The following is a 22,408-nucleotide window of genomic DNA, read 5'->3' on the forward strand; positions in this document are numbered from 1 at the left end:
AGGGGCCTCAACAAACACAACTAAAGCTGTCTCAGTACTTCCTGGCCTGAAACATGACTGAATTGTATAGAGATTATCCATTTCCTTCAGGGTTTTCATCAGGTTTTTTTTTCCTACCACCTTCTCAACAATCTTCATGAAAAAGTAAAGTTGGAGACTCAACTGCAGTAAAAAACTGTTGGTTCAAAAATGGCCTCTTGAGAAAAGTCACCAGCACCACCTCTTTCACGGCTGGAAGTACTACCACTTCCTTAAAAGAAACTGACACCACAATATAGATCCAAACAAGGATCACCTCCTTGGCCACTGGGTCTCCAAGAGACCCAGATAAACTGACAGCACAGAGAACCTTGCCCATTCTTAGCAATGATCAATGACTCTTTTTTTGATATAGAAAAGGCATCGTGTTTCAGAACTGTACCTGGTCTGACAAATAAGGCAACACATAACGACAAAAGCAATATTCTTTTCATTTTATTGTAAAAAAAATTATTTCAATTTTATTTAAACATACAAGCAGAATTTCTCTTTTAATACTCCTTGTTAACACTGTTTAAACTAAATGAACAAAGCAAAACAAATTTAAAAACAAAAAATGAACATTAACAGCCACAAATTTGGTATTTACAAACTTTTTTCTTTATAAGTTATTTACAAGACAACTGATTTTACATATTGAAAATGGTATAAAAAAAGAATGCATTTGCAGACAATCACATTTGAAAGGGCCAAAAAAGAAAGAAAAAAAAAGAAAGGGAATTATAGGCAGTTTTTAGAACTACCATAAAGTTAGTTAAAAAGAATGTTTGTTTTCAAAAAAAAAACAACAAAAAAACAAAAAATATATAGTTTGCATTGGCTTTTTTCATTAACAGAGTTTTCAAATGTTGAACTCCCTACAGGGTGGGAAACTATTTTTTCCAGCCCATTCCCTTTTAACATTCACTGCAAACTGTTTCTACAAACCCTACCTACTTCCATATGCCTATTCATCTTTTTATGATGCACGTGTTATAACTGGTTGTAAGTCTTTCTGAGTCAACATTCTGTTCATTGAGGGAAGGGAAGAGGTAATCGTTTTATTCCGAATATAAATTGAATTATTTCTGATAACTGTCTTGTGGGCTAAACAAAAACATTTTCTTCTGAAAATGGAATCTTGATTCAAGAACTGATCATATGATACATTTCTAATTACTTTAGAAAAAGCAAGATCAAGTTCCAAAATCAACATTGTCTTCAAGAAGCTTCTACCAAAAATCTTTGAAACACCCACGCTTGTACTTGGCAGGGGAGAAAAAAATAACCACTTATGAATGCATGTTGGCATGCTAAAAAGCAAAAGATCCAAATACAGCCTTATTTAAAACAAAATCAGGCAAACATTTTGCACTAGTTCAACTACAATAGACTACATGGCAGAAAAGAGGATCTCTTTTAATTTCAAGTCATAGAATGTAACTTTTAACAATGTTCATACTAAGTGTGCTACCTTTGGTGGAAAAAATAGTACTTTAAATTCCCAGAAAAATCTGCCCAGAAATGTCACTGCAACTGTCCTGAACAACTGGAAATTAAAATGGAAAATGAAACAATTTTTCTCCATAAGGGATGCAGGAAAATAACATATAGGGTTTTTTTACAATTCAAGAAACTGAAACTCCCCCCATTTATCTAGAAATTTTAGCCATTTCAAAAAAAAAAAAAAAAGTTAGTTTCAGTATTCCCCTAAGCAGGCAATACACAAACAAGGCAGCTTCCAAAAATGATGTAGATCAGGCAGAAGACATGCGATTTTACAAAGGAATCCCCTATACTCAGGGAAGATGAAAGTATTGATTTCCACTTACTGTAAAAATTACAGGATTATGATTGGCTTAAAAAGTGCCAAACTTTAAAACAATCACAAACTGAAGTTGAAGCTACTTCTCAGTATTTCCACTGAGAAATCCAAACTGTCCAACTTTTTTAAAAACAGTAACAACTGTTTCAGTTTTGACAGGATATTTGGCTAAACAAAAGTAAAAAAAAACATCTAGCATTGCATGGTTAATTCAGGATTTTGCCAAATTATATACCAGAACTGTGACAAAGATGTGAAGACATGCAGCCTTTTACTACCAGGACGGCCTGCATTCAGTGTTATAAATTCAAGACCTGATTGGTAATTGTAATTTAAATTAGAAAGCATGAAAGGAACTCATTAAAAAGCCTTGAAAAGTCACTGGGGCAGGTGAAAATACATGAATCAATATGTGGATGCTTTATAGAACAGCAGTTGGAAACAATAGGTCAAATGAAGTGTCTGTGTTGTTCAATGATGGATAACCCCTTCCCCCAAACTGTCAAGGCCCTTAATTAGCAAGCTAATTATTCCTAAGGATACATATGTATATAATTTCATGTTTGTGAGGAACTCACAAATGGATGCTTGTCCATCTTTCATAGCTTCTCAGTGGATTGTACTGGTTGCAGTTATTCAATACAGCTCAACAGAGGAGGCATACCATAAATTGTTAACCTTATTCTCTCAACTCAAACCTCCAATACTTTCTACCAAGCAAAGGAAAAAAATGGAAAAAAAATGAAAATAAAACCCAGGGAGAAAAGTGTAAGCATAAAAAAATATTTATAATGAACAAGAATATACATCATGGAGGATGGTAGAAGAAAAAGACATAACAAAACATGTACTGTTCTCTGCCATTTTCAGAAAATGACACAAGCTGACCATCAAGAAAAGATTTCTCCTAGTCTGATACATTTATTTCCTGCATGTCCGATGAGGAGTCTGTTTCTTTTGCATCTCTAGCCGGCAACGACTTCGTTCATCCAACCACGGCAGTTCAAAATTCCTGCCAAACAGAAAATGGCCCATAGAAGATTATTTGTGATGTTGAAAAGAAGAGAATGGTTAGCAGTTCTGTCTACCTTTGCATAACTGGCTACAAACCTACATGTCTGGCCGCAAAGAAATTAAACACAAACCATAAGCACAATTTCTAGAAGATTTACATAACATTTGAATACAGATGATATTGAACTTTAGCTACTGAAAACTGTTTTATCAGAGCATTCTTTTACAACATTGGGTACTCTATAATAATAATGTTTGCTGAATAAACCATAATTGGCTGAGTTTACAATACCTGCTATCCTTTAAGCAATAGATTACAAGCTGCAACAAATCCATCCAACATAACGTTAAGATAAAACCTAAACAACCACATTATGGCTTAATGCAATGTGTAAAGCCAGCTGCTATTGTAGAAAAAAGTGAAACAGAAAAAAATAAAAATGTGAATTTTAATTCAAGGGAGCTAAAACTAAAAACCAATTATTTTGCCCATGTATTTTATCAATACATTTTCATCTCTTTACCTTTGCGATATGAAAGGAAAAAAACTGTGACTGCGAGAACACAAGTAATAAGAAGGCCAAAGAAATGTGATTTACATGATATTCACTATTAGGATGCAAGAATTCCCCTAAAAAAATTGGAAAGTGGGAAAGTTTTAAAAAGGGACCATTTCAAGGTTGTCCCTTATAAAGAGGATATTTTATAAGCAACAGTGTATTTCTCTGGTATAGAATTTATAGTGATAAGTATTTCATTAATCCATGAACACACAATTTCTGTTAGTCAGAAGTTACAATGAGCCTTCCAATTTTTTCATATTTCCTATTTTTTTAAAAAAAGAAGTCATTATTCATAGCCCAGTCAAAGGATTTCTTTCTCTATGATTTCTCAGTTAATTTCACTGTAAAGTCTTGAGAAAATCAATTTCCTATGATTGCCAATGCAGCATTGTCCTTAATTTTTCCAGTAGCTTATAATACTAAAATGCATCTAGGATTTAAAGGTAACAATATTGGCTAGATGCTATTTGATAAATTTTTGATGTGGCATTTTCTCATCACAATGAAACCCAAGTCAGTCCACAAAATAATAAAGCAAACAAAACACTGCATAAACAGAAACAAGATATTCTCCCACAACTTTTACAAAATACATTCTTCCTTAATGCAGATATATAATACATTGGTATACTTACTGTGGGGTTAATTTTGGTAATGGTCGGCCGAACGCTACAACAGGCAAATATGGGGTGATCAGCAAACTTTCAACTAGAAGTGGAAATGGAAAAGAGCTGCAATGTTCATTCACATTATTGTACTTATATGAAAATATCTGTTTTTACAATAGAATAATCCCAATCCAAAATTCTTTGTGCATAAGATAAGGAAATGAGAATTCTGACAACCACTCACCATCGTCTGACTCTGGGAAAAATGAGGTAACTTCAGGCTCAGATTCCTGAATTCCTTTCTTTTTATACATTCTAAGTTGCAATCTCTGCAAAATTCTTTGCTCCCGGATACGCTGAATATCCCACCTGTGAATGGAGTGAGCAAAGGAACAACAACAAAAATTTCAAATTTTCATTTCTAGGGAAATTTGAGTATTTTAGGTTTTATAAAAATCAGCATGTCAAGAGTAATGCATCTCTCTGTATTAAACAGGGTGCTTTTCAATTTCTATAGGTTATCACAAGTCTTTGTATTTCAGCCAAACCATAAAATACCCTCTTTGTAATCCCTTGCTAGATGTAAATGCTACTCTGCTTTCTTCAACTAATTGCAAATCCCAGTCCAAAATCATCCAGCACAAGTATAAGCACATGCATAATGGTAAAAAACAGATTTAAGACATACTAATTGCATAAAATCTTTCATTTTACATGTTTAACTGTTTGCAACCCATGCAAACTTTATTGTTTAAATGAAAGCAGATACTGAATTTTCTGGCATTATTTCATCACTAACCTTTTTCTCCTTTTCTCATCCAATTCCAACTTTGCATGTCGTTTGGAGAAGACATTGTCTTCTAAGTTCTGTGAAAAGTTTAATTAAGGGGGAAAAAAAGACACAAGTAATATGTGCTGTACTTTTCAGAGTATCTGAGTTCCTCTGTTTCCATTTTCTGATGGAAAGCGTTTAGGTCTGCCTTGTATGTACCATGTGTTCATAAGAAGATTTTAAATTTTGCTTTATGATAATGTACCCTCCAAGGGTAGATAAAAAGAAACAGGACTGAAGATGTTCAAAACTGATTACCAACTTTCCTTCTGGGAGATCAGATATGCTTTTTGTATCATTGCAACACCAATGGAAAAAATATTTATTAAGATATTATCACTTTTCCCATCACTGTTCATAAACACAATAGTACAAAAAATATGATCTGTCTAAAGATGTTCATTCAAGAAGCAAAATTTGAAAACATAGTGTTAAAAAAGATAAGCAAAAGTTAGGTCAGTTGTGGTGAAATTGAATAAGTTAATTACAGTTAAGAGTTTTAAATACAAATACAAACGAACAATTCTGCAAATCAGTCTTTCATTTAACAGTCTATTTTATTTAAATGATAATGTTAAGCATCTCGTATCCTGTCCCTCGAATATGAATACTAGTTGAGGAATAGGATTGGATTAGTTTTATCAAAACTGAAATGCTTGTATTGCTACAAGGATTTTGAAATTGGTTCTTTTTGGGTATTTAGCTTTCCAGTTAGAAATGCTCTGATGGTATTATTAGTATATTTCCAGCTGACATGCTCAGCATCTTTAACTGCTCAGCTATAGCACCCTTCTTTTTAAATGAATCAACTCCCAAATATATTCCTTTGAAAATGCTGAAAATTCTGAATCCATCTCTTGAAATAACATACTGAATTTATCAGAGGCTTAATTAATTAATTTGATATTTAATTTTAGGTAAATGGTAAATAATTTTAGGTAAATGGTAAATAATTTGCCATCAAGAGTTTAGACAGCTTCAGAGATCCCTCAAAATTTGTATCTCATAGCCATTATGTCGCTACTGCAGATCAAGATATAAGCATTACATAATTTACCAGAGTATGTGACAGAGATTGTCCATTTTATCTGATATTTCAATGTATGTTTTTGTAACAGTTGCAAGAAATATCTGGTTGGACAGTATGGTTTAAAAACTCAAATATATTGGGGTGGCTGTCCATCTAGTTATAGAATATAGAAAATATAGGAAGTTGTTATGGAAGAACTATAGATTACCAATTCTACACAATTATATCTAGCCATGTTGTTTAATTCTTGCTACAAAGCTATTTGCTTACATACCTCCAGAAGTTCAGAAGGATTCAGATCTCTCAGGGGCTCTACTGTGTGGTCCCTCCATGATGGAACTAAGAAAGGGAAAACAGTGTTATGATACTAATTTTAAAGAAGTATTTTAGTGAAGGAAGTGAATAATGTAACCATCCAAACATTCAGAGTTAATTTAGGTTAGACATTTCACTAGAATTAATTACTTAACACCTTCCTATCCTTTTCACCGTTCTATAGGCATATTTGAATTTTGTCTTTTTTTAGAGAACATACAATTTTTCAATATTATGATTTGAATTTAACTTGCTGTTAAACTTACTTTTAAAAACTTCCCCACACCCAAATTCACATAATGCCTTTTGATTTTATTCTCAAGCACCCTCTGACAAAGACAGCATTTACTTTATGTTTCCCAGTCAGCTTTGGAATTCTGCAAGGTTTTAATTTCAGCTATGTTCAAATATTACAATTCAAAGTGAGTGCTGTGGAATCATAATAGTTCAGTGGTAAGAAAATACTTTTTATAAAATTTTATGCATGATTTTTAGTATTTAATCTGCAAAATCAATCATGTATTTATTAATTTGCAGAGTCAATAATCCAGAACTGAGCTGAAAGGATCTCTCCTTTTATTAGGTTGTACAATTTGATACAAATCAAAATTCTCTTACAGAATACGGGATGGTTTTATAATCATACTAAGCCATAATATGGTTATCTGATTTTGGCTTAACAAATTATATAATCTTGCCATTGTGGTTTATAAATCAGATGAGCCAATAACTAACCAAATCACCATATGGCTTACAATGATATGTTACTGCAACCAATGTTTATTACATATATCTTAAATAGTTTGTAGATATTCTGGTTAAAAGTAGCTAAGAAAGTTTAATTTTAGCCAAACTTTATAAATGAAATAAAGCCCATTTACCTACATGTACCTGTATCAATCATAATCCTAAGTATCACTGTACTAAAATTAAAATTAAAATAACTTTCCGTCTATGAATTGGTCCTTATTTTTCATAAAGCAATTGCCTACTTTACCATAATCTGCTGGCTGTTAAAACAGCACCATATTTTCTATCACATCATTTGTAAAGTTATCTGGAACATTTTCTGAAAGTTGTCAAGCTAACTTTTTAAAGAGATTAATACTCTAAAATTTATCTCTGGTGAACTTTTATCCAAGATATTTACAGAGGCCTTACAAATTAGATCTAATAGAAATTGTCACCAAACCTTCTGAATTTAAACCAGCTCTAGCTCCCCTTGAAGAACTGGCTAAATACACAGGATCCGGCAAGAGACATTGGCTCAATACTTTTTAAAAAGAGAAAAGGATTCATGAATACTTATCCTTGAGAATAACAAGTGAAAATTTTGAGAGTGTTTGAGACATATGATCAGGTAGCTATTTTCATTGTGCTTGACATCTGAACTGCCCAAAAGTAACAAATTGGCTGCAGATGGAAGTAAGCTGGTGGACTTAATGAACCTTTAATACAGCAAGGCAGTTATTAAGGCACAAGCACTTATTATGTTAGCTAAAACAGCCAAATAGGCAAGAGCAAAGCCAAAGTCAGAAAGAGAGATTAGGTTCTCAATTTGTTATTGTCTTTTACTATACAATTAGAGATTAAGAAAGATCTAATTTAACCTTCAAATTACTTTGCAGCTTCTCCAACAAATATATTTTTCATTTTGTGACACTCTATAAAAAGAATAGCAAAATAGCTCATTTCTGTTTAGGTTCAAATTGGTAAAATATGGAACAATATCAACATCTTGTAAGTTATCAATTTTATTGGAGAAGATTGAAAATTTTACAACTGAAATTGGAGACACAGAAAGGAACTTGTTCAAAATAGCGATATTCAGCAGCAGTTCTACTAACTGGAAGAACATTGTTTTAACAGTATTACCCAAAGGAAAAAAGAATACCATAGTTAACAAGTTAGTTTGTAAAAAATCCGACAGTTTGATGAAAAAGAATGAAACGGTTTGAGTTATATCTTCATTGGGAGTTTCTGTGAAAAAAATCAAGCTAACAGTTGAATAAACGGTGCTACTATGGAAAACATAATAGCAAATTCTCTCTTATTTTAATAGCTGCATTCAACATATTAAACCTTAAACTAACTAGAACATTTTAGTTTAATGTGTTGTGTGAATTAGCCCATAATTTATAGTTTTGTATTATACTTAAACCATAGTAATATTATTTTACAAGTTAATATGATATATGATCCATGCAAAGTAATCATTTCAAGACCACTACCCATTACACAGTGATACTTATGGAGAAAGGCTAGCAGGGTTAACCAAACTATGTATGTAATATTTTGTCACATATCTTCTTCCATGTTCCTTCAAGGCACCTAGAGAAATTATATAATACACTATAGTTTATCTTATATGTTTAAAAACTGATTGAAGAAAGCCTGCTGTTGGTCATATTTCAGTAATACTGCCCTGACAATTAATGATGAGATATATTAATATTCATGGAAGGAATCAACTACTTCTTAAAAAGGCTACAAAAAGGAATTTAAAACAAGCTGTTCTGCACAAATTCATATAATGGTTACCCTCTATCTGACTAAAACTGCATGATGCCCCTCCTCTGAAATAAGGATGTATATGCTTTTCTGTAAATATTTAATTCCATATTTCAAATATAGTTCTCATGGATAAAGATACGAAGGAATGCTGAAAGTATGCTTGCAATGGTTTAAAGTCTCAAACATTAAGCTGCAACATGCTTTCAATTGTTTACACTATAAACCAATTAAACTATCATGACTTCTCTTTAGAAAACCTAAAAATTAATTCAATAAAAAATGCAATGATTTCAAATGATTTGATGTTTTGAGAAGACTGGAATCTACAAACAATGGCCCTTTTCTTTTGATCCTTTATCTTTCCAAAATTTCAGCTCATGATCTTGCCAGCTACAATCCTTTCCTTGCTATACAGTCTTGGCTCAATTCAGTAAATTATGTAAACATTACTTTTTATCATATTTTACATAACAAATTTGGAATGTCAAATTTGAAATGCTAGATGAAGACCTGTTTTAATACTGAAGAGTACAGGAAAAACTCTAGCAGCTCGGAATACTGATTCCTATAAGAATCTAGGCAACAGAACAGATAAAGTCTGAATAGGGCAAAACCCATATTTATGATCTGTCGTTGTCTAATTAATTATACAATATACCATCATTCAATGCTTATCTTCTTATTATCAGCTTTTATACACACTTAAATGTACCCCCATGTTTTATGAAATATTTTAGTTATTTTTAACTTATAAAATAAGAATTAAAAATGACACATATTAATTTACTAAGTCAGATCTTGTTTGCAAATATTGACTTATTGACAGTCAGACTGCATAACCATAACCATTGTTCAATCTGCTCTCAAGGATAGAAAAAATGTCAAATCTCTTTCCATGGCACACCTAGAATCTATAGCTTGCTGTCTTATCAATCTAGTACTAGAAGTCATGGTTTGTTCATGTTTCAGATCCTTGAGTTGCTTGTAAGAAGCAAGATAAGGATCCTGGTTTACAGAACAATCTGATTAAAGACTTTTTTCATTTATCCATTCATACTTATAAAAGAGGTCAATTAGCAGCAACAGAACAGTGTGTAGCAGTACATTAGCTTGTTGACAAGGCAAAATTCTAGAATATTTGTCATGTGTGGACCGGTCCTGATCTTATATCCTTTGTTCCAATATAAAGTACAACTGGAACTTTGCTATTCCTTTTCTTAACAATGCTACGCTACAGGTATAATCAAGACTTCAAAAACAGTTGACTTTACATCATATCTTAGCATTATATCATACCATGGTGGCACAGTGGTTAGAATGCAGTACTGCCAGCTGCCAGCAGTTCAACAGTTCAGTTCTCATTGGCTCAAGGTTGACTCAGCCTTCCATCCTTTCGAGGTCAGTAAAATGAAGACCCAGATTGTTGGGAGTAATATGCTGACTCTGTAAACCGCTTAGAAAGGGCTGTAAAGCACTGTGAAGCGGTAAATAAGTCCAAGTGCCATAACTCAGAGGTCCCCAACCTTTTGGGCACCAGGGACCAGTTACACGGAGAGAGGTTTTTCTGTGGACTGAAGGGGGCGTGCTTTTGTGTGCTGCCTGGATCCTGCAGATGGAGCTTTCCTTGTTTGTGTGGACCGATTGCTGGCATGCCGTGGACCGATACTGGTCCACGGACCTGGGGTTGGGGACCCTGCCGTAGCTATTGCTATTTTATTACATTAGAACTTTGGCAATTCATTATCTTTATAATTTTTTTTAATAGTCTGATCAGACTAACTTAATCATGGTTCTCTGCTAATCCTCCTCTTCTCTCTTTTAATCCTCAGCTGGGCTAACATTTATACCCAATCTGTAACATGAAGCCCATTTTAATTATACTTATTTTTCTACTTTTCCTTCTGTTCTTTCTTCATTTAAAGTAAAATAGCTGCTGACAGAATGTATACCTCAGTTCAGAATGCACCACTCATTTGGATATTGATTCAGAGAGATTGATTTCAAAACTTAATTCCATCTTGTCACACAGGGTGACAATTGTTATAGCAGAACCCTTATATTTAGGATAAACAACTGCCACAAAAGCTTAAACTTAGTAACTGAAATATCAGAGTAACTTTGCAGTATTGTAGTCAAAATAGGCTATCACCGAGGTGTTGCCTAGGAAGGAAATGAAAGCAATACCAGACTTCTCATTCACACAAACAAGTCCACTTCTCTTGGATCACTTAAGCTAATTTGTAAGAATTAGTTAGCTGATACACTTTCTTTCATGTGCACAAACCAACCCCCCGCCCCGCATGAAATATCATGAAAGGGAGCAGATGGTGACAGAAAGGGGTGTTTATTGCATATGTTGTCAGCATATTGAGACATAAATGTCACTGTTATTCATAAATATCACCACAGGTCATTAAATAGGGTGGGTTGTTCTTCATACACTGCTCACACTGCAGTCTAGAATAGGGAGGGTTTCAAAGGCTTTGATATTCCAGACTCAGTCTATCACCCGCATTAGCATCACTCAGAAATGGAATCTTGCTTTCTAGCTGTCTTCAGATGTTCAAAAGGTTCTTAAAAAGACCCCCAATTAATGAGTTCCATGCCCCCTCCATCCCAACATCAGGCCAATCACTACAAAGGGATAAGCAAGTCTCTTACTTGCTACAGTCTCCTCCTTCTTGGGAGAAGGTTCTCTCAACGGAGAAGGAGGTGGTTGATGCCAACGGCACAAATACATTTCAGTGGTGGAAAGATACGGCAAATCTTCTATTTCACTGCAGGGGCCTTTGTCCTTTGAATGGCACCCAGGTCCTTTCAATGGAGTCGAAGACTTCAACTGCGTATCCACTAATAATCTTGTTTTCTCTGGAGTCTCCTGACTTCGCAGTTCACGTCTGCTTATTGATTCAGTTAAAGAACTACTGGGTTCCTCCTTTAATGGAGAAGCCTTTGGCGTTTTACATTTGACTCTTGAGAATTCAGCTACCAGCTTCTTCACTGGCGTTTTCCTCTCGGCACTTCCAAACGCAGATTTTCTGCAAAAGTACAGGGAAAGGCTAATAGTAGCAAATGGAAAAAGGCTATAAAGGACCTTAGTTCTTATCATGATAATTAAAATTAGAAATTAAGTTAATGTTTTAGTTCTAAGATTTAAAGGAAATTTACATATGGATTTAAGAAGAGCTTTTTTGAACAAGTCACAAGATTTACTTGAGCACAACTATTAGGCTCTCAGAACTTAGAATCGTGCCAAATCAACAAAAATACTATCTTATAGCTCCTGATCAGCTAGAAATAGACTTGATCACATCAATATTTAGTAAAAACCCTAGTTTGAATAAAAACCAGCAATCAGTAGATTATTGTGAATCAACAACTGTAAGTAATAAGCTCTCTGTCTGAAATCTAACCTCATTATCATTCCATCTGTAAATGTGGGGGAGATGCAACAGCATTAATATTCCTTTACAATAAAGTTGTGGGGTGTGCATAAAGTTGTAAAAGTGTGCATAAAACATTTCCATTGCTATAAGATAGTGTAGTAATTAACATTTTTAATCACAGATCTGTCTTTAAAATTCTTCTATATAAGATTTTTTACCATCAAAATATGTTATATTTTAAAAAACAAAAGACAATGTAAGAAATGATTATGGACATGGTGGTAAAAAAAATGGACTGTAAGGCTAGAAAAGTAAGTAAAATACAATAAATATGTTTCCTTTTTTTTTTCCTATTGCATTTTTAATTTCTTTGGCCTACTACTTAGTATTTTCTTTCTGCACTCTGCATAAAGTTGCTTACCCTAAAATAGAATAGTAGAATGGATGTATAAGACACACTGTGTCCTCTTTTTTGCCTTGGCAAAAGGGAGGATCAAAGACATATCAAAACATTAACGTATCAACTTAAGTACCATGATGCTTATCATTACTAAAAGCAATATTTCCTGCAAGTAATTCTATTTAAGAGACAACTATAAGGAAGGGTGTCGCATTTGACTCATCATTTGGCTCTGAAGTGAAATTCATATTCTCCAATGACTATCTAGGGAAAACACAAATAAATAGAACTTTTTTTTAAAAAAAAACCCAACAATATACAATTAAATTACAGGCAAAGTAATCCAACATACAAAAGGTGGGTTTCCCCATTCAAATTTGGAATGTTAAAAAAATACAAATCAATCCCCTCTATTGTTTGGTTGACAACTCTCAATCAAATTGTAGACATTTTAGCACAACTTATCTAATTAAAAAAAAAGCAAGTGCATAGATTTTAATGCTAGGTGTCTTTACATTCTAATCAAATCCAGTTAAGTTTGAATTACTGAACTGTGGTTTGGAGATCTGGTTTCACATCAATACTCAATACTTAATAAATTGAATTTGATTCATCTGCAGTATATCCCTAGTCAATATTTTTGATATTAGGTTTAACCACTGATGTTTTCCTTAAAAATTAAAAAAATAATTTTGCAGGATATTAGGATTTGTTTGTAAGTAATAGAGAGTGTTTTATAGAACAAAAAATTTCACAGTTCATTGATCAAAATCCTAACAGAATAGGTTTACAAACATAACTGTAGCTTTCTAGTTTTACCGTTTGTGACCCTTCCCATTTCTTCCACATGGGAAATGTTTCAAAGGCAGCGGCTGGGAAGTCTCCAGGAGTTCTTGTGATGGGCATTCTATAGGCAGCTTCTCTAATGTATCAGGGTCAACTTTTTCTTCTGTTTCATACTCTTGAAATATTTTGTGTTTGTCACGCTCATTGTCCTTCTTCACCAACTGCATCCTCCTTTCCATACGCTCAATTCGAGCAAGAAGCTAAGAACACAATATTGCAATTTGGTATTAAAGGATATTACATTAACTAAATACAATATTAGTAATTACTAATACTCACTCAACTTTGACATTATATAGAAACAAAGTGCAACTTCTACAGAAGTTACATTATTTTAATATTGATAAGCCTGCAGGACTTACCAATATATTGTATACATGTAGTCCTCAATTTATGATAATTTAACCCAAAATTTCCTTTGCTAAGCAGGATAGTTAAGTGAGTTTTGACCCATTTTTACAAACTTTTTTGCTACAATTAAGTAAATCACTGCAGTTATGAAGTTATTAAGTTGTGAAGTAACATGGTTGTTAATTGAATTTAGCTTTTCCATTGACTTTGTTGGTCAGAAGGTCACAAAAGATGATGACATGACCCAGGGACATTACAATCATTATAAATACATGCCACTTGCTGCATATCCAAATTTTAATCATGTGACTACGGGGATGCTGTAAAATAAGTGTGAAAAACAGCCATAAGTCACTTTTTTCAGTGCTGTTGTAATTTTGAATGGACACTAAATAAATAGTTGTTAAGTTGAGGACTACTGTAATGATTTGTTTAAAATAATTCTTGACAAGACTGATACCATTTGGATGTAGGGAAGAACAACATTCTTTTCCAAAATATATTATCACCCATTTTCACTAAATGACCAGTAACAGTAATCCTCTCTGCATTAAATATACATACTATGTTGTATAGCAGTGTTATTATATTAGCTACCCAAATGAGCATCTCTTTGCCAGGATTCAATTTTTGTTTCAAAAAAGAAGTCTACTTTCTTTTTATGAGAAAATACTAGTACATGTAAACCACCAGAGAGAATGTTTAGAACTGTCTGCTATGGATTCAAATGCACTTATTTGAAACTTGTTAAACCATACTCAACTTTTCTTGAGATTGCATGGCAGTTTCAAAGAGCGAAAGTGCCACCTGGGAAAATGTTTACTTTAAAGCTTTAAAAAAAATGCAACAGTGCATATATGCCTGTTCAGTATAAACTAAAGCTGTATTTGAAACAGCTCTAATAATGTAGGGGTTCAATTTCCAAATTAATGGATCAATTGCTTCTATGAGAGAAAGGTGAAATTTCTGTTACAATTAAAAATTTAGAGAAGCAACACTTACTACTATCTTAGATTACTTTCTTTGTTAATGCAAGCTGGACCTATGCATAGCTAGTCTTTGATGTACAATTGGTTGCTTAGAGGCCAAAGTTACCATGGACTTCCTTGGGGATATTTATGACCTTGGATTTGAAGTTCTGATGCACCGGCCCATGGTCATGTGATGGCATTTCAGGCACTCAGCAATTAGCTCGCATTTATGGTTATTTGCAGTGTCCCATGGTCATACGACCAGTTTATGACATAATTGACATTTACTTTAATTTTCAGCAAAACCAGCCCATAGCAAACCATTTCTTCACTTTAAAAAATGGGTGATCCCAATTTATGATCATCACAAATTACAATCATGATGGGCAGTCTCCATTATGATCTTAAACTTCAGGACTATCTGTATGTTCTATCTGAATTATATGTACATAGTGTACATTTAACATTTCAATTTAGGATATTTTTACTTCCAGAATATTAAATTATAGATTCTTCAAGAATCACATTACCTCAATATCTGCATGAAGTTGACTAAATAAAATTTTGAGAATGCTTTCTGACTCAGAAACTGGCAAGGTGATTGTCCCTGACACTTTCCTTCAACCCATCCCATCTCACAGAACTATGGAGGGGAAAACAGGAGGATGGCACAAAGCATTTAGAATATTGAAACAGAATTTTAAAAAATTATTGGCTGAACACCAATAACTAAAAAGGAATACAAGTGAAATTATCCTATATTTATAGGCCCTCAAGTTTACAAAAAAACGAAGAAAAGTAATGTTTTAAGTATTTTTACCATATTGGCTTGCCTTTTTTTAATTAAAAGAATGTAAAAATAAAATCAGATGAACAAAGAGCCTACCATATTCCAAGGGAGATATTGCAAGAACATAAGGACCCCATAGGTGTTGTCACTTAAAGAATATACATTCTGTTCCAAATTATTTATCCCCCCTCCTCCATTTCGGTCACAGCTATAGAGATAAGATTGATTTAAAGTATTGCAAAAAGTTTCTGATGGCTTTCAGGTGGAATAATAGTTTGACAGCCTGGCAGCTTCACACATTTTACAAAAACTCATTTCCCCCACCCATGATCAGACAATGCAAACAATATGTATGAGAAATATTGCTAAGGAAGGGTGTGAGGAACACCAGCAGTTCTTTTCAATGGGCAGTAAAGGTGAAGGAAAAGTGATGGGAGGGGGAGAGGGTAAAAAAAGTGCAGATGGTAATCATGCACTGCAGTCAAGGCCTCAGACCTTTACTTATTTATTGAGCTACCCAGATGTTAATTCTTAAAACTGTACAATTTAAAACCAATTTCCAAAAAGCTTTAAAAATTAGTATTGTAGTAACATGTAAGAGGCTGATGATATGAAGGAGGATATTCCAGTATTTATATAACTGAAACTGAAGAGATTCCTCATAGGAAAAAAGAGAATCACTGTGTAGATCTTAGAAATCTGCAATTAACACAATAACAATCAAACCAGCAGTTCTAGTATCCACCTAATTCACAAACTTTCATTTAACTATTCTGTGCATATACTAGCTCCTCCTGGTGTGCATGTTTATGATTTGCTCTTTTTTTGCAAGCTTGTGCAGAAATATGTGAACCACTCAGCCTCCTATCATAATATCCTTGACAGCAAAATGGCAGCTGACTCCTTCATATTGGTTAACTTTGCACAGGCCTAAGATTTTTTTACACTGTAATGTTGATAACACACTTCTGCTACAAAACAGTAAAATATTGAATAATTATGCTGCTACTTCCTAAAATCAGATGCTAATGCTACTAGCCTACCCCACATGCACTTTGAACATAGACCCTGAAGATTAGGATTAAAGCAGAAGAAAGTATTTCTTTCCTTAGTAATAATGGGTACAGCAGCTGCAAGAACTGGGAAGAGGGGGCTATTTTTAGGCTGCAGACTTGTCATGCATACAGGATAGAATTAAAATCCTTTCTGGCGATTTAGGGACAGGAGCTGGAGGGGGAACCGTTAAAATAATAAATCATCAAACAACTATTCCAGGACCACAGCTAAGAAATGTACATTATGCACTTCTTCCTTCAGATAGTACTCTCTTAAAAACAGCAAAATAAACCTTCATTTGCAGCTGATCCACATTCTCTTTCCCCAGTCTTCAACCCATACCCCATTTACCCTATTAAAAAAGCAATGGACACTTTCTTATAAATCCCCATGCTTGTAGTAGGTGTCTCTTTTGTATGGAAAAGTAGAATTCTCCATTAACATCAGCTCTCATACTGCAACTTCATAGGTTGTGGATAGCAGAATTTTACATCATTTATATCATTTTACATTGGGGAAAGCAAGATAGGGTAATGTAGGGTCTAGACAAAGATAAAAAGGAATACCTTATCAGAGTGGCACATTTTTTTCGGTAATATTGATAATTAAAAAGTAGATTGTGCTTTTGGAAAATGAGAGAGGAAGGAAATCCCACAAAGGGAGGTAGAAGATAGCACCAAATCTACATCTGTAAAAATCTTTTAAATGTACCAGTTAAAAGGCCTTCTCTCCCCACATTTGGTGTCCACATGACATAAGCTGCAGTTGGTTGTTTTGCTGTCCCCTTTAAATTAACTCATTTTCTGCCATATACTTCCCCCAAAAAACATGCCTGTTGCTTTAAGTTAACCCTGATGTTGCCAAAGGCTTCCTGCTCTGGGGCCATATACCCTTCCTCCTTCTACATAGCTGCAACTCTTTCCAAAATGTGTCTCCAAATATTATATATCTGGACTGTACTAGTGTCCTTAATCCCACTATCAGGTAACCAAATCACCCAGTCTTCTTGACTTAACCTCTAGGTTATTAACCTTATAGGTTGCTTAACCTGACATATATCAATATTACAAATCCAATTAATTACAAGCTAACACTTTATAAACATTATATTGCTGTTTGTTGTACTGATTATACAGAAAGTGAAATTCCATTTTTGAATTTTTTAAAAAACTCTTATTTCCTAGCCACAGTTAATCTCTTTCATACTATTCCTATATTTGATTTCCATTTCAGAAGTCAAACTCTTTTATCAACTCTTCTATGGCACTAACACACCCTACTGAGACTGGTGGGGGAGGGGGAATATCTCTGTTGAATTCTTAATCCTTCTTGTTTAACTTTCTATCTACAGCAACTCATTCCCAGAACTAGGTGCCGAAATCATATACTTTGCTCTCATCTCTTTACCTATTATCAGCCCTACCCCATCTTTCTACACATTCACTCTCACTAAGCATGTGCATCCTTCATTAGGCGCCATGCTTTACATTAATCCCTCCCACAGTTAACACCAGGATCCCGAAACTAACCCTTCAAAAATCAGTGCACACCCAACATTTATTAACCCTTGAGTTACCACATTTTGCCTGAACATTACTCAATCCAACTTGAACGTTAGCCCCTTCCACCCCACATTACCGATCACATAACTCACTGTGTCCCTCTCGGCTTTGAGTTCTTCGATCTCCTTTTCCTTGGCCTGCAACTGTTGCTGCTGCTGCTCGATAAGGTCCAACTGGAGCAGCAGGATCTGCTTGAGGCAGGCCGCCTGGCTGGAGTTGCCCCCGCCGGCCCCCATGGGACTTTTCCGAAGGCTGTTCCCGCCGCCGCTCCCGGTAGTGCTGCTACTACTAGCACTTTTCCACTTGCCGCTTGGTTCCGATGAAACCGGAGAACCCCCGGATGCCACTGCTGAGGGTGGAGGTTGCCCAGGTTCGGCCGTAGCGGAAGCCGACGACAGTAGCGCTGGAGGCGGCGGCGAGAGAGACGCTGGAGGTCCTCCAGGCCCGGCGTGGGAACCGCCGCGCTTGCCGTCTTTGGCGGCAGCAGCAGCGGTGTGTCCGGGCAGCACCGCCTGGTACTTGGAGGGGCGGGAGCTGCCGGCGGCATCGCCCACGCCCGCTTGCCGAGTACTGCCTGCCGGGCACGGCGAGGGCACTAGGCCGCCCCAACAGCAGCCACCGCCGCCGCCTTCCTGTTGCTGTTGTCCGGGAGCCGCAGCCGCCGGAACTATTGCCCGGCCCTTGGGGCCCGCTGCAGCCACGGGGGCCGGCACGGGAATTTGGTTCTGCGGGGGAGGCGGAGGCTGGCGGAGATGCGGCGGCGGCTCCTCCTCTTCCTTCGGGCCAGGCTCTAGCAAGCCCGGCCCCGTCGTTGTCGTTGTCGCGGTTGCTTTGTAGACGGTCGATCTCATGGCGATGCAGCACCTTCAGTCTCCAGATTCTGCCGCGACGTCGCCTCCGCCTCCCCCTTCTCCTCTCCGCTGCCGCTCCAAATTCCCCACCTGGACCCCTCCTGGGGCACCGCCGTCGTCGCCACCCGCCCCACCAAGACCCATCGCCTCCCTTTCTTCCTATACCACCTTCCCCCGGCCGAGTCACCAACCTTCACAGCTCCCTGCCGCTAGTGCAAGAACCATCTCTTTGATTTTCTTACTCTTCTTTTTTCAGACTAAGGGAGTGCCAGCCCTGCTGATGTAGGAAAAGCAAAGCAGGGGCCCTGCTCGCTCTCCAGAATAGAGGGGCCGCTTCCTAATAAATGCGGCTGATCCGCTTAGATCAGTCTTAGTTTCTTCTGCAAGAAATAGTTGGGGGAGGGGTGTGTTTGCTTCACCCTTTCCTCCCCCCAAAGGTTCCCTTGGAAAGAAGAACGTGAAAGGGGTGGCTTTTGGGTTCTTTCCTTCTAACGGACACAGTGGTGCCCAATGGGTATTGGGGAGGGTACTGATCGGGAAAGGGGATTACGTCTTTCCTCATCCAGCAAAACTGGTAAGAGAAAGCTTGTGGGCTGACCAACTAAGCTGCCAAATCCCCTCTTTCTAGCGGACCCTCCTCACTAGGAAGAAACCTCCCTCAAGAATGTGGGAAAGGTTACCAGCGTTCCACAATCTACAGGAAGAGCGGTATACAACACACGGTGTTGTGTCTTGTACATTGGAAATGGGAAGCTAACTGATTTCCTGCATAGTATCTCGCTCGCCTATCCACTTTTCCCCGAGCCTTTCTGGAAATAAGGTGGCCCCATATTCAGAAAAAGAGCGCTGTGGAAATTAAGGGCTTCCTTCCACCTACTCTTTATTAATAAAACGAGTAGGGTGGACAAGTGTTACGGAAAGGACTACTTTTACAAGCAAGTTAAGGACTCCTGTCAGCCTTAGCGAGGGTGGGATGGGGGCTACATATAGATAGGCTTCTTTTGCAAGGCGCAGGGGTGTAAGAAAACACTCCCTCCTCAAATACTTATTTTGAAGGGATGCGTGGCCTGAAGAGTCCACAGGAGACGCGAGAATTTTCAGGCGTTTCTCCCTTTGCTTCTCCTTTTCTAAGCCCTAAATCTTATTTTTGTCACATTCTGACAACACGGCGGAGTTGGGAAGGGGGGAAATTCGGTGCAAAAATCCAGAGCTTCCCTTCTGTTGAATCAGTTACCTTTAAACGGCCGCCATGTTCCTGGCCGCCTCCCAGCACTACGCATGCGCCAACCGCCATTGAGGGATGAAAGAGAAGCATCCTGGAAGGAGGGAAGGAGGGAGGGCGGGGGCAACACTTCGATTAGGTGGGGAGGAAGGGAAGGGAAGATAAAGACGGGGAGGAGTAACGCAAGAGCGGCGGGAGCTAGGTTGAGGAGCTTCCCGCCTCTGCTACCCGTGCTAATGTATTATAATGTATGATATGCATAATACAGATACAGAGCCTTCTACAACATATGAGATATTCATTAAATACCATCTCCAAAATCAGAGATCTTGAGAATGCGGAAAAAAGTATTATTCGTTTATATTAATACACTTCGAATTTCAACAGGCATAACTCAACAGCTAGGGTTCCACTAGTCGATGTTTCCAGTGAAACTTTACAATCCTTGAGACTTTGTTCTGAGCGAGGTCCACAATTCGATGGCTCAAAGTTCCAAGCAAACATAGCCTTCCCCAATCTGCTCTCCAACTGTGAATTTACATATTTGGAAAGGTCCTGGATTGGAAAAGGTGGTAGAATACAACAGTAGCTTCACAAATGAACAGACCTCTTCCACAGGGGTCTCCATCAAGGACTACTTTGAAAGGTTTAATTATGATAATCTTTTCATTTCTATTTTATGAACCTCAGTTGCCCAAACTAGGCTGGGCAGAGGAGATCAAGAATTATAATCCCATCTGGTAACAAGCAGGCGTGTAGGAGACTGCATCTTAAAATGGAAACGGAGGAAATGATAACCAGCATAAATTAACAAATGTAGTGATCGAAAGGAAAAAATATATATCTATTGTAGGTCTAATAAAAGAGATGAAGTTTTAATCAGAATTGAGGTAGTTTGCTCTTATAGACTGAAAGGCATGTGGGCAAGTGTACTTTTAATTATGAATCTGTGGGAAGTCAGCCCCTCCCCAACGGAAATATTTTGGAGAATATTAAAAAGGCAGAATATTATATTTCCCCAAAGGATCTTAAAGGCAGAAAAGGTAGTTTTTCCTAACAGCACCAAACAAACTGAGCAGGCCAGCTCTGTAGAAAAGCAGATTTGATAATCCCATTCAGAAAGACTGAGGCCCCATTCACGAGCTAATACTACTAATATTTTGAAATCTCTTGCAGCAAAACTGATAGCTAACAATAACAGAATGATAGAATTAGAACCAGCAACCCTTCACCCAAAAATCCAACACAGGACACAGCCATCAGCCCCAGCCCTAGAGAAGCAGGACATAATAGGATTAACCCACCATCATCAGAATACCAAAAGGACACACTCAAAAGCTCAGGTCACAAGTTCATGCCATAGGAACAGGAACAACTCCAAACACAAGCCCAAGAAGGTATAAAAATGCATCATTCCCAGCTCCATGTGGTCAGCTGGCCCAGAACCACATTTCTGTCTGGTTCTGCAACTCAATAAACTGGAACGTTCCTTCTAAGTAGCCTCCATCTTTATTTCCAGCAACCTCCATTTTTGTTTACTCCCGGTTTGAAACTGGACTGAAGATTTTTTTTTCAACAAATGAAAGAGCCAATATATATCTGAAACTATGCCTTGATAGTTGTAGAAGTTGATGAATGTAAGAATTCTTGGCTAGTGATAGTTATGTGCTATATTCCAATTAATGCTGGGATTAGAAGAACCAGGGATAAATTTTCTGAGAAATTACAACATTCTAAAACGCTGCAATCTAGATGAAAAAAATGTTCTGTTGGGAAGGTGGAAAACAAGATTCAGCCATTTTGGAGACCAAAAATGAGTGAAAAAGTTATTCTACTTACAAAATGGTTTGTTTCAAATATAGTATGTGATTTAAGCAACAACATAACATAACAAAGGAATCAATACAAATCTGAAAGCATGATTGATTTCTTCATGATGAAAGCGAAAGAGGGCTGATGAGAGATTCTGAGTGTGCAAGCAACAAGTCATGTTATTGTTAGTGCCAAAAGGGGGTCTAGAGGAAAACCATAGATTGATCTTCTATCAGAATTAATGTAGAGTTGAGATAAGAGAACGTAGAAGCTATTTGGAACAATGTGAAAAAGAATTGTTATAGATTGCCACAGAATTGTGTGGAATTCCACTAATAGAAAATACAGAAATGGATGTCTGAGTTTGTGAAATAGAAAAGTCCCTATAAGAGAACGTTTGCTGAAAAAAATGAGAATAAAATAAAGAAATGAAGATGCTGTA

At 36.5% G+C, this 22,408-nt stretch overlaps 1 protein-coding gene across 1 annotated transcript; it reads right to left on the reverse strand.

The window, feature by feature from the left end:
* Positions 1–459: 459 nt before the first annotated feature.
* MSL1 (MSL complex subunit 1) lies at positions 460–20,247 on the reverse strand. The gene is made up of 8 exons (XM_039359246.1): positions 18,174–20,247; positions 13,325–13,551; positions 11,381–11,757; positions 6,165–6,229; positions 4,828–4,895; positions 4,273–4,397; positions 4,056–4,128; positions 460–2,855 (listed from the first exon to the last, which is right to left on the reverse strand). Exons 1-8 carry the CDS (start codon positions 18,930–18,932, stop codon positions 2,765–2,767), a joined length of 1,785 nt encoding a protein of 594 aa, XP_039215180.1. The 5' UTR covers positions 18,933–20,247; the 3' UTR covers positions 460–2,764.
* Positions 20,248–22,408: the final 2,161 nt, after the last annotated feature.

The sequence above is a fragment of the Crotalus tigris genome, unplaced genomic scaffold (genome assembly GCF_016545835.1).
Source record: "Crotalus tigris isolate CLP2741 ecotype Arizona unplaced genomic scaffold, ASM1654583v1 scf7180000019068.10715455, whole genome shotgun sequence".
NCBI lineage: Eukaryota > Metazoa > Chordata > Lepidosauria > Squamata > Viperidae > Crotalus > Crotalus tigris.

Coding starts and splice junctions, on each gene's coding strand:
- MSL1 (XM_039359246.1), bottom strand. CDS start 18,932: ATGAGATCGACCGTCTACAAAGCAACCGCGACAACGACAACGACGGGG. Junction 4,896..6,164: donor ATCCTTCTGAACTTCTGGAG/GTATGTAAGCAA, acceptor AACTTTTCACAG/AACTTAGAAGACAATGTCTT. Junction 4,398..4,827: donor GATGAGAAAAGGAGAAAAAG/GTTAGTGATGAA, acceptor CTCCATTCACAG/GTGGGATATTCAGCGTATCC.